At 33.8% G+C, this 12,477-nt stretch overlaps 1 protein-coding gene across 4 annotated transcripts in view; it reads left to right on the top strand.

The window, feature by feature from the left end:
- The window catches only part of LOC138321291 (unconventional myosin-Ia-like), a 65,049-nt gene that overhangs the window by 33,751 nt on the left and 18,821 nt on the right, over nucleotides 1-12,477 (top strand). For 3 of the 4 annotated variants that reach the window (XM_069264864.1, XM_069264863.1, XM_069264862.1), the window contains exons 1-9: nucleotides 7,373-7,426; nucleotides 7,734-7,818; nucleotides 8,299-8,405; nucleotides 8,719-8,866; nucleotides 9,294-9,412; nucleotides 9,678-9,764; nucleotides 10,430-10,501; nucleotides 11,286-11,390; nucleotides 11,982-12,044. In XM_069264864.1, coding sequence (XP_069120965.1) covers nucleotides 7,388-7,426; nucleotides 7,734-7,818; nucleotides 8,299-8,405; nucleotides 8,719-8,866; nucleotides 9,294-9,412; nucleotides 9,678-9,764; nucleotides 10,430-10,501; nucleotides 11,286-11,390; nucleotides 11,982-12,044 — 825 coding nt within the window. In that variant the 5' untranslated portion in view covers nucleotides 7,373-7,387. Of the gene's footprint in view, nucleotides 1-5,832; nucleotides 5,928-6,585; nucleotides 6,691-6,897; nucleotides 6,945-7,122; nucleotides 7,187-7,372; nucleotides 7,427-7,733; nucleotides 7,819-8,298; nucleotides 8,406-8,718; nucleotides 8,867-9,293; nucleotides 9,413-9,677; nucleotides 9,765-10,429; nucleotides 10,502-11,285; nucleotides 11,391-11,981; nucleotides 12,045-12,477 lie in introns of those variants that run through there. The other variant, XM_069264865.1, reaches the window with a different exon arrangement.

Below are 12,477 nucleotides of genomic sequence, written 5' to 3'. Positions count from 1 at the left end.
TATCACACATTCCATCTCAAGCTTACAGCATTAATAACTGTAAGGGTTATATCTAAACTTTTGTTTAGTGTGTGGTCTCTATCCGTATTGTTTTAGAAAAAAATTTCATAGCCATCAGTAGTTAGCATATACACCAAGGTGATCTATACCTCAGGTAAAAAAATGGACACAATGATTTAATTTTGCCTTTCCCTATAGACAATTAGTAAACGGGGAGTCATCAGATTTTTTTGATTTTTTTTTACTTAGAATTAGAAAATTAAATTCTAAAGAGTTAACATGAACAATATGCTTTTCCTAAAGAAGCATATATATGCTTTCAAGGATAATCTATTAAGATCTCCATTGGAACACCTCATCTTACCTGGTACTTTCTACACAACATTGATGAATCTAGAAATGTTCGGAATACCACCTGATGCATTCGATTTGTGCATTCATGATATTCAGGCCAAGTTTATCTCATAATTGGACCATTCAACAATATTGATTCTGTTTTCCCATATTGGCCCAGTGTTGGTGTATGGTATTGATAGCTAGGGCATTTATCTTAATATGAAAGAAGGTAATTATTATTATAATTCATAATTGTACTGTAATGTTTGAAAAGTTGTAGTATAGCCTGTCAGGGGACCAACATTACTTCAGCAATACTCTGAATGCTTACTCTACTTTGCCTTGATATTGTGGTAGATTTTGAATTGGTACAGATCTACCGTATTTTCCGGACAATAAACCGCACCTGTGTATAAGCCGCAGAGGCCTTTTTTACGATTTTTTCAAGTTTTGTACACGTATAAGACGCACCGTTATATTAGCCGCACCCAAAAGTTAGGCTCATGTACCAACGTAACCATCTGTGTACATACGATCGATCTCTATTGAAGTAGGGGTAATGCTTATCGATCGTTTATAATCACGAAAATTGGTAGACAGAATAGAGTGGACTTTAAAACAATAAAGGTGGAGATGGATGTGCTTCCTATTCATTTCCTATATATGTTTAAAATGATTTATGGTACGGATGACGTAAATGCAAACCCTTTCTTCTGTAAATGTTATTAGAATTTTTAATGTTACCTATATGTCCACCTCTACCTGTATCAGGGTATACCATAAGTGAGGGATTACATGTCTGGTAGCTGTGGTATTTGTTTAGATGGGTCAGGCCACATTCCTCCTGATTGATGTCCATCTGATGGCACTAGATGTCCCTTTATCATCCCTGTGTGTAGGATTATACAACCAACTCGTCAGGATAACTCAAACAAATTTGGGAAGCTTGATACATTTAGGGCACAAGTCATCTAATTTATATTTTTTTCCTACCAAATACTGTCACAAACTGGAAGCATCAACTCTTGAAAAAGTTATTATCATGCTTACCGTACAGCTGGTTATTTTCGCAGGTCAAAATGTTAGCAGTTTGGACAAAAAATGAGAACCTGAAAATAAAATTTTAGCATTTTTGAAATTTCATGATTTTGCTATTAAATATATAATATTCATTCATTTCTTAAAAGTTTTGTGATTAAATTTTTGCGATATCCAACGAAATCACTAAAAGTTTTGTGATTAAATTTTTGCGATAATGTGCAGTAGTTATTTCTATGTAGGCCAGTTTGAAGCACACCAGCCTTCCATCATTTTGTGTAACGGGTATAGACAAGATATGTAAAAGTAATTGCTTCTGTGTCAATATTAGACAGAGGGCTTATCCACATCCTTCCTTCCGTTTGATATAGGGTGGGCGAGCCCTTGGTCCAGGTAACTTGTGTTGTTTAAAAGGGATGTTATACAACGGTCAGATGTCCTGTCTCGGGTTTAGCCTTAAGCTGTGTAAACTCTCAAATAAACAGCAGAAAACAGCATTTAGGCTAACAGACTTTTTTCTAAATATTTTGTTAGAACATTATGCTTTAAAATTTCATCATGACGGAATATACCCAAACAATCTTTGATCTTGTAGTTTCTCTAAAAAGTCATAAGATTCTAAAAGATTTTGCCAAAGTTATATCTGGAACATAATCATCACATTCTGGAGAACAGTTCACTTTTGATTGAAGTTTATTCTTTGATTCAGCCAACTCTTCCAACACCTTTTATCCTAATTTCCTAATTTTTTTCGAAATCATTAAGTAATATTTTGGTTTTTACTTGTAAACATAATGTTGTGCTTTACTGCTTTCTTGTTTTAGTTCTATCTTTTGAAAACCTATAGCTTTTGCATGTAATTCCTATAGTGCTAATTGGAAAAAATATCTTTAGGGAAGATTTATAATATATATATATATATATACCTGTTAAATTGTACATTAGTAATATTTTCAATCCCTCAAGTGCTAATTGGAAAGAAATATATTTAGGGAGGTTTTATCTGATAAATTTTACAGTAGTAATGTTTTCAGGTACATCAGCAGTATGTCTGTACAATTGAAGGATGATGGTACTGATACCAGTTAAATATAATTAATGTCCAGTTAGAGTCAGGCTGGGAAAAGACCGTGAATACTGTTCTTATCTTTCATCTTTCAGCAGTAAGTGTTGGACAGTGTGTGTTAAAATGTTTCAAACATCTGATATAGTTCATTTGTGAATTCCTTAGTAACTTGGTAGGCCTGGATTTACAGTATATCATAAAGGTCATGCTAGCAACATAACTTTTGTGTGACCTGGTGTATTTGTAAGGGTTTGGGACTCCTCTCATACATGATTACAGTTATCTACAGTGTTTTAATTGAGCTGAAGATGTATAGGTTACTTGTTCAAAGGCAATAAGGATTGTTATGGAAGGTGACCGAAAGGGTTACAATGAAAGAAGTTGTAGAACTGAAGTAGATTGGTGCAAGTGACAGTTGGAGGTATTCATATAGTTATAGACAGGTAGTAGTTATAGATGGGTGGTAGTTATAGACAGGTGGTAGTTATAGACAGGTGGTAGTTATAGACAGGGAGTTGGTATAGACAGGTGGTAGTTATAGACAGGTGGTAATATAGACAGGTGAAGGTATAGCAGTAGTAAGACAGGTGTAGGTATAGACAGGTGTATAGTGATAGGTATAGACAGGTGGTAGTATAGACAGGTGTATAGAAGGTGGTATATGACAGGTGGTAGTATAGACAGGTGGTAGGTATAGACAGGTGGTAGGTATAGACAGGTGGTAGGTATAGACAGGTGGTACAGGTGTAGTTATAGACAGTGTAGTTATAGACAGGTGGTAGGTGTAGACAGGTGGTAGGTATAGACAGGTGGTAGTTATAGACAGGTGGTAGTTATAGACAGTGGTATTAGACAGGTGATATAGGGTAGTTATAGACATGTGTATAGACAGGTGGTAGGTTATAGGTAGTATAGAGACAGGTGTGGTAATAGACAGGGTAGGTAGTGTATAGACAGGTAGGTATAGACAGGTGGTAGTTATAGACAGGTGGTAGTTATAGACAGGTGGTTATAGACAGGTGATAGTTATAGACAGGTGGTAGTATAGACAGGTGGTAGTTATAGACAGGTGGTAGTTATTATAACAGGTGGTAGTTGTAGACAGGTGGTAGGTATAGACAGGTGGTTATAGACATATGGTAGTTATAGACATGTGGTAGTTATAGACAGGTTATAGCGATAGACAGGTGGTGGTATAGACAGGTGTAGAATGTAGTAGATAGTAGGTATAGACAGGTGTAGTTATAGCAGTGGTAGTAGACAGGTGGCAGGTATAGACAGTTACAGTGTATTAGGTGGTAGTTTAGACAGGTGGAGTGTATAGACAGGTGGTATATGGTAGTTATAGACAGGTAGGTGGTAGTTATAGATAGTGTTAGACAGTGGTAATTATAGCGTGTAATAGACAGGTTATAGATAACAGGGGGGTATAGACAGGTGGTAGGTAGAGGTATAGACAGGTGGTATTATAGACAGGTAGTAGTTATAGACAGGTGGTAATATAACTGGTAAATGATACAGAAGAACAACTTGATGTCTTTGACAGCAAACATTTTAATAAAAAAAGTATCCCTTAGTGTGAGGAAGTTTTATGGCTTTGTGAAGTGATAGTTTAGTACTACTGATATCTTATAAGACTGATCTACAGGGCCCTTTACCTTCTATATACATGTTTTACTGTGTGTTGGGCGTAGTGCCCGCTTAGTGCCCACCAGGTTATTGTTTTTAGGCAAGCTATTTTAGTCATTTCTAGACATGATAAGTACACAACATTAAATTGAGACCTTTCATAATGCAATATTCTCTATCAAAATTGCTTTTGTTTTTTTTGTTTTTATGTTCACGTCATGACATGGGGAGTGGGGATAAAGTGATAATTCATGTCTGTCCTGTCCTACTGATATAACATCATATTATTCCTGCTGTGGCCCACTTTCATAATTAGGTGGAGAACACTAATACATATTATAAGGTTATATTTACACTTAAATAAAGATTTCTGAATAAAGGAAAATGTGTTTATCTGTACAGAAAAAAAAAAAAAAAAGAACTTCAGCAATTTCATACCCATCAAATTTCGTTGAATCAGTACTTGGTATACTTATTGTTGATCTAAATTATTAACATCTATATCTAGCGTATCTTCTTCACCTGAATATGAACTATAAATCTCCTAAACTAAAGAAGTATGTATGAATGGAGCAAATTAAATGTGATGGAATGATCATGATGCAGAGAATGAAGTGAAAGATGGCTCCTTGTGAGAGGCTGCTTGATAGAGGGGTCAACCCCAGGTCCTCATTAACCCTCACACACTCTTCAAATCTGGAGGGATAAAATTTGAAACTAAATTCAAAATTTATATAAATATAATATTAGTTAAAGTTGAACTTCTAAAATAAGATATACAAGGGAGCATTTGGAAATGACCATTTTACGGTTTGAATTCTAACCTGTTATATGACATGTTGGCAGTGATGAAGATCATTAAGATGTTTGAAATTCCAGAAGTTTGAATTAGGTTAACATGTTATCTATACATTATCAGTGTATAATTTTGTTGATTTCTGTTTATTTATATACATGTATGACTCAACTGGAAAGTATTTGAAAATGATACTATGTATGTTGTCATGGAAACATTTATGTTTAGATGTAACATGTGGGTAAGGTGAGGTCATACATCTGATTATGTACAGTATATTATAATCTATTAAATATTGCGGTCTTCTGTCATTACAAATTACACTCATATTAGCCTATTTATAAAGATAACTAATTATCTTCTTAAGTCGTAACTGACCCTAGTGGCCTAGAGTTAATATATTTCAACAGTATAATTGTAATCATCAGACTACAGAAAGTTAATTATTGAGGCATTCCTTTGAAAATCCAATCTAGAAAAACCTTAAATGGTGAAAATTACATGGTATTGTAGTTATTGTATGTACCTAAAGATAATATAGTTCGTAACAGAAGGAGCACTTCCGGTGCTCAGTAGATATCAGATGAGTTTGTTTTATCAAAACACTAAAAAAAACATTCTACTCCAATATGACAATGAAGACCATATATAAAAGGGAGGTAACCCACTTGAAAGTGTTCTATGTAAAATACAGTTTATCTTCAAGAGTGAGTGAAGGGTTACTTACAAAAATAAATAATGTTATACATATATATAAATTATGTATATTATTCATCTTATTTTTACTGTTTTACTTTGTCCTTTGTTTGAATTGAAATTGATCCATTCATGCATTTGAAAACAGAATCTGTTCAGTGCTGTATCATTAGTTTATTTAGATAAATACCATTTGCTAGGTGTAGAAATAAGACTTTTCTGTGAAAGATTTTATTTTAACCAATTTGTATTTTTTTTTTATCTTAAACAGATATGCCATATCAGATGATGCATATCGGTCAATGCGGGACCGGAACCTTGACCAATGTATCATCATATCCGGGGAGAGTGGTGCTGGCAAAACTGGTAAGCTAGTCTGGTGATAGGCTTATGTCACAATGATAATGGATTTTAAACATATTATCAGTATATGCATCAGTGTAGATAAGCTAGATACCCCAATTACATCCTTGTGTGGCATTGAAAAACATTATAGTGACGATCATGAACAAGTTTTAAACATATTATCAGTATATGCATCAGTGTAGATAAGCTAGATACCCCAATTACATCCTTGTGTGACATTGAAAAACATTTGAACATGAAACTTATAGTGAAGATCATGAACATTTGTATAAAAAATGTCATAAATTAACAGTCTTGTTTGGAAGCTATTATTTAGATGAATGTAAATGATTAATTTTCTGGAAAAAAAGGGACACCATATTTGGTTTGTGTCCCTCAAAAAACCATGTTCTAGCTGTCTTAGCTTTCTCCTTAACTTTATATTTATGTCATTATTTTGATTTGAAGTTCATTATTCTAATATAATTGGTGTTGTGGTTGGGAAATAAAATTTTACTTGTTGATGTTAACAAGTAAAAGAAAAAAAAAACAACCTTTGTCTGGCTGCTTATACTTCATCTTATATATTTGGAAGACTGCTTCACCAAAAAGTATTTTAAACATTTGATGAAATTCCCTCTAACTATAGTTGTCATGGTGAGATAACTGTGTTTTACAGAGGCCAGTAAGATGATCATGCATTACATCGCTAAGGTGTCAGGTAAAGGTCGTGACATTGACCAGGTCAAGGAACAGCTGCTGCAGTCGAACCCAGTACTGGAGGGTGAGTTATCTCCCTTGTTTAATTACCTCCCTTATTATGAACTGAGGTCCCATATCATTTCCATATAAACTATTATGAAGTTTCTACTATAAATTGAATAAATGGTTTTCTATCTATTTTGTAGTTGAAGGATAAAACATGACACACCTGTTTTACTAGTTATATTGTTCAAATACTGTTGATTTACACATTTTTCTTTGTTTTCAGCCTTTGGAAATGCCAAAACGAACAAAAATGATAACTCTTCCCGCTTTGTAAGTATTTTATATAATTTATAAGACAATAGCTTTTATGATTGACCTTTTGATATCTGTTCTTTATGTTGAGGGTATTATTATGTTGATAGAAATTTATCAGAACAATTTTTTAAGATATGTATAATTACTGGACCTGAGCATAAAGCTTATGGAAATTTGTTTTGGTTTTTGACAGGGAAAGTACATGGATATTGAGTTTGATTACAAAGGGGACCCGATTGGTGGAGTCATTACAAACTGTAAGATATACAACACCTTTATATTTAAATACACTTGAGATTATGAAATTCTAATTAAACAGACTAAATATGATTTAAGTCAACAAAATTGTAGTTTTGAAATACATGTAAACAAAACACAAATGTAAACTTAAAAATAAAAGTCAACAAGATGTTGTTTTCCTTGTTTAAATCAGCATATTGAAACACTGTAATAACAAAATGTATTATTTTTCTTTGTTTGCAGATCTTTTAGAAAAAGTGAGTATGATACATTTTGAGATAAAATACATACATCTAAGTTAAAGTGTCTGCAGCATAATCCTCATTGTGTTCTGCAGCAGAAATCCTCATTAATTGAACAAGAAAATAAACAAACAACCTCATTAATTGAACATACAGCAACTTCAATCTTTGAAGATTTATATGAAGAAGAAATAATAATACAAATATGCTAAAAAATTTACCTTGAACATTATTGTAGAGAATTTGCCATGTTTCTAATTAAAATGGGGTTTTCTTTTACTTGATATGCATTTGATAACCCATTTTACTTGTGTTTCTGCAGTCCCGAGTCGCTGGACAAAGTCAAGGGGAGAGAAATTTCCATATATTTTACCAACTACTGACGGGAGCTGACCCAGGAACGCTAGGTAAGATATCTTGTCTTTGCATATTGCAGAGTTACCTCCCTTATGGTTAGGTTTCTATGGTGATGTCATTGACGTTACAATCAATACCTATACCATTTTTGCATATGACCTAGTTACCTCCCTTACGGGTAGATCTCCATTGTGATGTCAATCTTTTGTGAGCGAAACTCGAGATATTTTCTTTAAAAAGTATACATTATACACTCAAACATATAACGTCATCATCAATACATACTCACAAGGCCAGATAACCCTGTAATATGTAAATACAGAAAAAGCTCTAAGTATTGCATACAATTATTTTTACATACCTTTCAATCTGATGAATTTCATGTTTTTATTTGTGCATTTTTATTATTATCAATACTAGAACATTGACAACTTTTATGACAATAACAGACATTCCAAAATCTAAGATGCTGAAATTTGTTTTCTAATTATATGAAATGTTATGAAATTTACCAACTTTTCTATTTTCAGCTAGTTTAAAGCTAACCTCCGACCCCAACCAGTTTGCTATTCTCAACAAGAGTGGATGTGTAGCTGTGGACACTGTCGACGATAGAAATAATTACCACATGGTTATTGTAAGTAATGCAGTAATAACTGATAAAATGATGTTTAGAAATGCACACCAAACCTGCTATCCTATCTCATAACTTTATTTCTAAAATTTAAACAGATATTTATGACAATGGAAATAGGATTTACACACCGAAAATGCACATTTGATTTTAATATCTATCAAACCAGTTCCAAAATCTCAGAATGGAATGAAAGTGATAGGTTTTAGCGGTAATGATATGGTTTAAAAGGACAAGTTTTAGGGGTTGGGATATGAAGGGGAAAGGATTGAGGGGCTAAGAGAAAAATATTGAAGATGTGTTTGCTGTATTGCAGAATGGTATGAAAGTGATAGGGTTTAGAGAAGGGGAAATCAAGGCTGTACACCAACTCCTGGCTAGTGTACTGAAGCTTGGAAATGTCGAGTTCGCTCACCGCAGTAACATGGATGGAACAGATGGCTGTGAGATTGAGGATGACACAGGTAAGAGTTATCTTTCTTTGTAGCAAATGTCATAATTATATATGGCTGAGTTCATGTCAAACTTGTCAGTTGCGTTGAATGACGTAAAATTGTATTAATAGACCCTATAGTTTTTGCTGTTCTTGGATCTGAGCTGGGTTAAACTCAGGTAAAGTTCAAAGTTCAAATTATGTAACTCAAGTTAAAACTATCGTCTTTTTGTTGAAACATGCGCCACTCGTGTTAACTCCAGAAATTCACATAAACTCGGCCTATGAGGCAAAAAAGGAATGGAAATCTCTTGAAAAGAAATTCATGGTAAGCATCTTGTATTGATTCTTAGGTTAGGTATTTATTCAAATGCAATTTATATTCTTGTAATTGGTGAAGCTATGATGCCTGTCAAAAAAACCTTTTGTATATAATATTAGGCCATTTGTTGTTTCAGTACTCAGAGATATTGCTGATTTGCTCTCTTGTTCCATGGATAACCTGTACGAAAGTTTGACCAGAAAGTCAGTCGAGGTCAGAGGTGAAAAGGTCAAGTCTGACCTTAACTTAGCTGGGGTAAGTATATATTAGTCAATTGAATTGTCAATTAATGGGACAAATCCATGTACGATGTACCCTATAACGTTTGTGTGGTACTAGTATCTCCATTGATGATGGAATGTAATTCTTTGTAAGCTTATAAAAGAATCTTCCCTAGATAGGAATACTCTGAGGGATTTCAAAGTCTACACTAGAAATGTAATTAAATCTGGCTGTGAAATAACATATGCTTGTAATGTAAAATTGCTTGAGAAAATGATCTTAAATATCTGTGTTTCAGGCTACTTATGCCCGTGATGCCCTTTGTAAGGCCATCTACAGCCGCATGTTCTCCTGGCTAGTGACTAGAATCAACGACAGCATCAGGGTAAGGACTGTTATAGGACAGTGTTAGTTTGTTTAGTTATGTATTTTGAGTTCGCCACTTTTAGCATTAATTAGAGAAATGAAAGGAACATCAACTTTCTGTATAATTGAATGTTTATCCGATAAAAACTTAATAAGAAAAATGGAATGTTTTTGTAAATAGAGTCAAATCTGTCTATATAACGACCACCCAACACACCAAGAAAAATTGGTCTATATATGGCCAAGTGGTCTTTATACACAGGGCAAATTTTGTTAGCATCGTCCAATTTATGAGACCCTGAGAAAGTGGTCTTATTAAGCAGGCGGTCTTTATGCACAGGTGGTCGAAAAGTAAGGTTTGGTTGTAAAAATATTAGATTACTGATGGAAATATGGGAGATGAAACTATCACTGTTTAAGAGTCAGTAGGATACTCTTCCTTCTATGACAAGCACTTCATTTACATTACATACTTTTGGTAGTGCATGGAACTCATAAGGATAACTGTAACTTTCTGTTTCTAATAGTTGTATTACATTAATTAAAGTGTTACATTTAAACATAACTAATAGATAACTAATAGGTTAATTCATATCTAAACACTATAATAAGACTTAATTCATATCTAAACACTATAATAAGACCTCTTTCAACTTTTCTTAAGCATTGCCTTGTATTTGATAGGTGAAATCTCAGTCAACAGGCAAGTGTAAAGTGATGGGTGTCCTGGACATCTATGGATTTGAAGTATTCCAGGTAAGTGTTACTCTAGATTTCAGGCAGGCTTAGGATCCCACTATTTATTTGTAAGGGACATTCCTTCGTTTGATCAATAAAGGGTATGGTATGAATTAGAAACCAATTATAGATATAAAATGAATACTAGAAAACCAATTACTTATTATACCAGGCCTTATACATATGCGATATGCATGTTATCTTTGTAAGTGCTGTTTATGTGTAGAGAACATAAGGTGCTTCATGTAATACATATTGCATATTGTGTCTCGGCAGAAGGTGCTTCATGTAATACGTGTTTATGTTGTATGTATACGAGAAACAGTTTTGTGTCTCGGCAAGGTGCTTCATGTAATACGTGTTTATGTTGTAGGAGAACAGTTTTGTGTCTCGGCAAGGTGCTTCATGTAATACGTGTTTAGTTTATGTTGTAGGAGAAACAGTTTTGTGTCTCGGCAAGGTGCTTCATGTAATACGTGTTTATGTTGTAGGAGAAACAGTTTTGTGTCTCGGCAAGGTGCTTCATGTAATACGTGTTTATGTTGTAGGAGAACAGTTTTGTGTCTCGGCAAGGTGCTTCATGTAATACGTGTTTATGTTGTAGGAGAACAGCTTTGTGTCTTTTATGTTGTAGGAGAACAGCTTTGTGTCTCGGCAAGGTGCTTCATGTAATACGTGTTTATGTTGTAGGAGAACAGTTTTGTGTCTCGGCAAGGTGCTTCATGTAATACGTGTTTATGTTGTAGGAGAACAGCTTTGTGTCTCGGCAAGGTGCTTCATGTAATACGTGTTTATGTTGTAGGAGAACAGCTTTGAGCAGTTCATCATTAACTACTGCAATGAGAAGCTACAACAGATATTTATAGAACTGACTTTGAAGGAAGAACAAGATGAGTACATCAAAGAGGTAATACCTACTGACCAGTACAATTATTTTGATATTCGTCTTTGTAAAAGATGCCATTGACAAGTGAATTAACATGGCGCGAGATGCGAGATGAACAACATAGTTCCTATGTAGATGTCCAACTGAAGAAAAAAAAAAAAAAACGTTTCATTTAACTTTATATATTTTTATAATACAACAAACTATCTGAACTGACATTTCATGTTTGTTAATCTTTTGATATTACAACAGTTAAACCTGTCTTTATAAAGGACCACCGAAGGGACATAACAAAGATATCCTTTATCGACAGGTGTCCTTTATCGACAGGTGTCCTTTATACAGAGGTCAATGGTACAGTAAATTGTATCAAATGAGGTTGATGAGTCTTTCCTTCACAGACAGGTGTCCTATATATAGAGGTCTTGTTTAATATCAGGTTCGACTGTAATTAATTTAAAAGCCTTAGCATTTTATAAATATCTTCATTGTAAACTTTAACCTCAAGATTCACACATCATGAGTGTGATGGCCATTGGCAAAAGCGATATTTTCAGAGTTATTTCAAAAGTTTTTATAAAATAACATTTCCTATGTGTCATGTTTCTCTAGGGTATTGAATGGATCCATGTAGACTTCTTCAACAACTCTGTCATCTGTGAACTGATAGAAAAGGTATGTTATACAGACTCTATACTGATGTAATATGGTAGTATTACAGTCCTGGATGTTACAGATGTTTAGATAAGGAGTATAAACAGATTCTATCCTTACAGTGGTGGATCCAGAGAGGTTTTTTTGGGCTTCAAGAAACTCCAATTTCAATGTATTTACATCATTTTCTTCAATTTTTACACTCATGAAATTTCCTTACTGAGAAAGTTGATCTCTGGATCCACCTTTGCATGAATATACTTTTCATTTATTCTGTGTCTCTGTAAAACAGAGTTATCTACTCTTGTGACAGATATAGATTGTTGTGAAATTATAATTTTAGAGTGCTATTATAATTTTTCTGATGCAAAAAGTTGCTGAATCAATCAACTTCCAAGAGTAGATAACTCTATGTTACAAAATAAACAATACAATAACCAGAGTTTAAATTTTC

This window comes from Argopecten irradians, chromosome 4 (assembly GCF_041381155.1).
Source record: "Argopecten irradians isolate NY chromosome 4, Ai_NY, whole genome shotgun sequence".
Lineage (NCBI taxonomy): Eukaryota > Metazoa > Mollusca > Bivalvia > Pectinida > Pectinidae > Argopecten > Argopecten irradians.
This window is presented reverse-complemented; position numbering and strand designations above follow the sequence as displayed.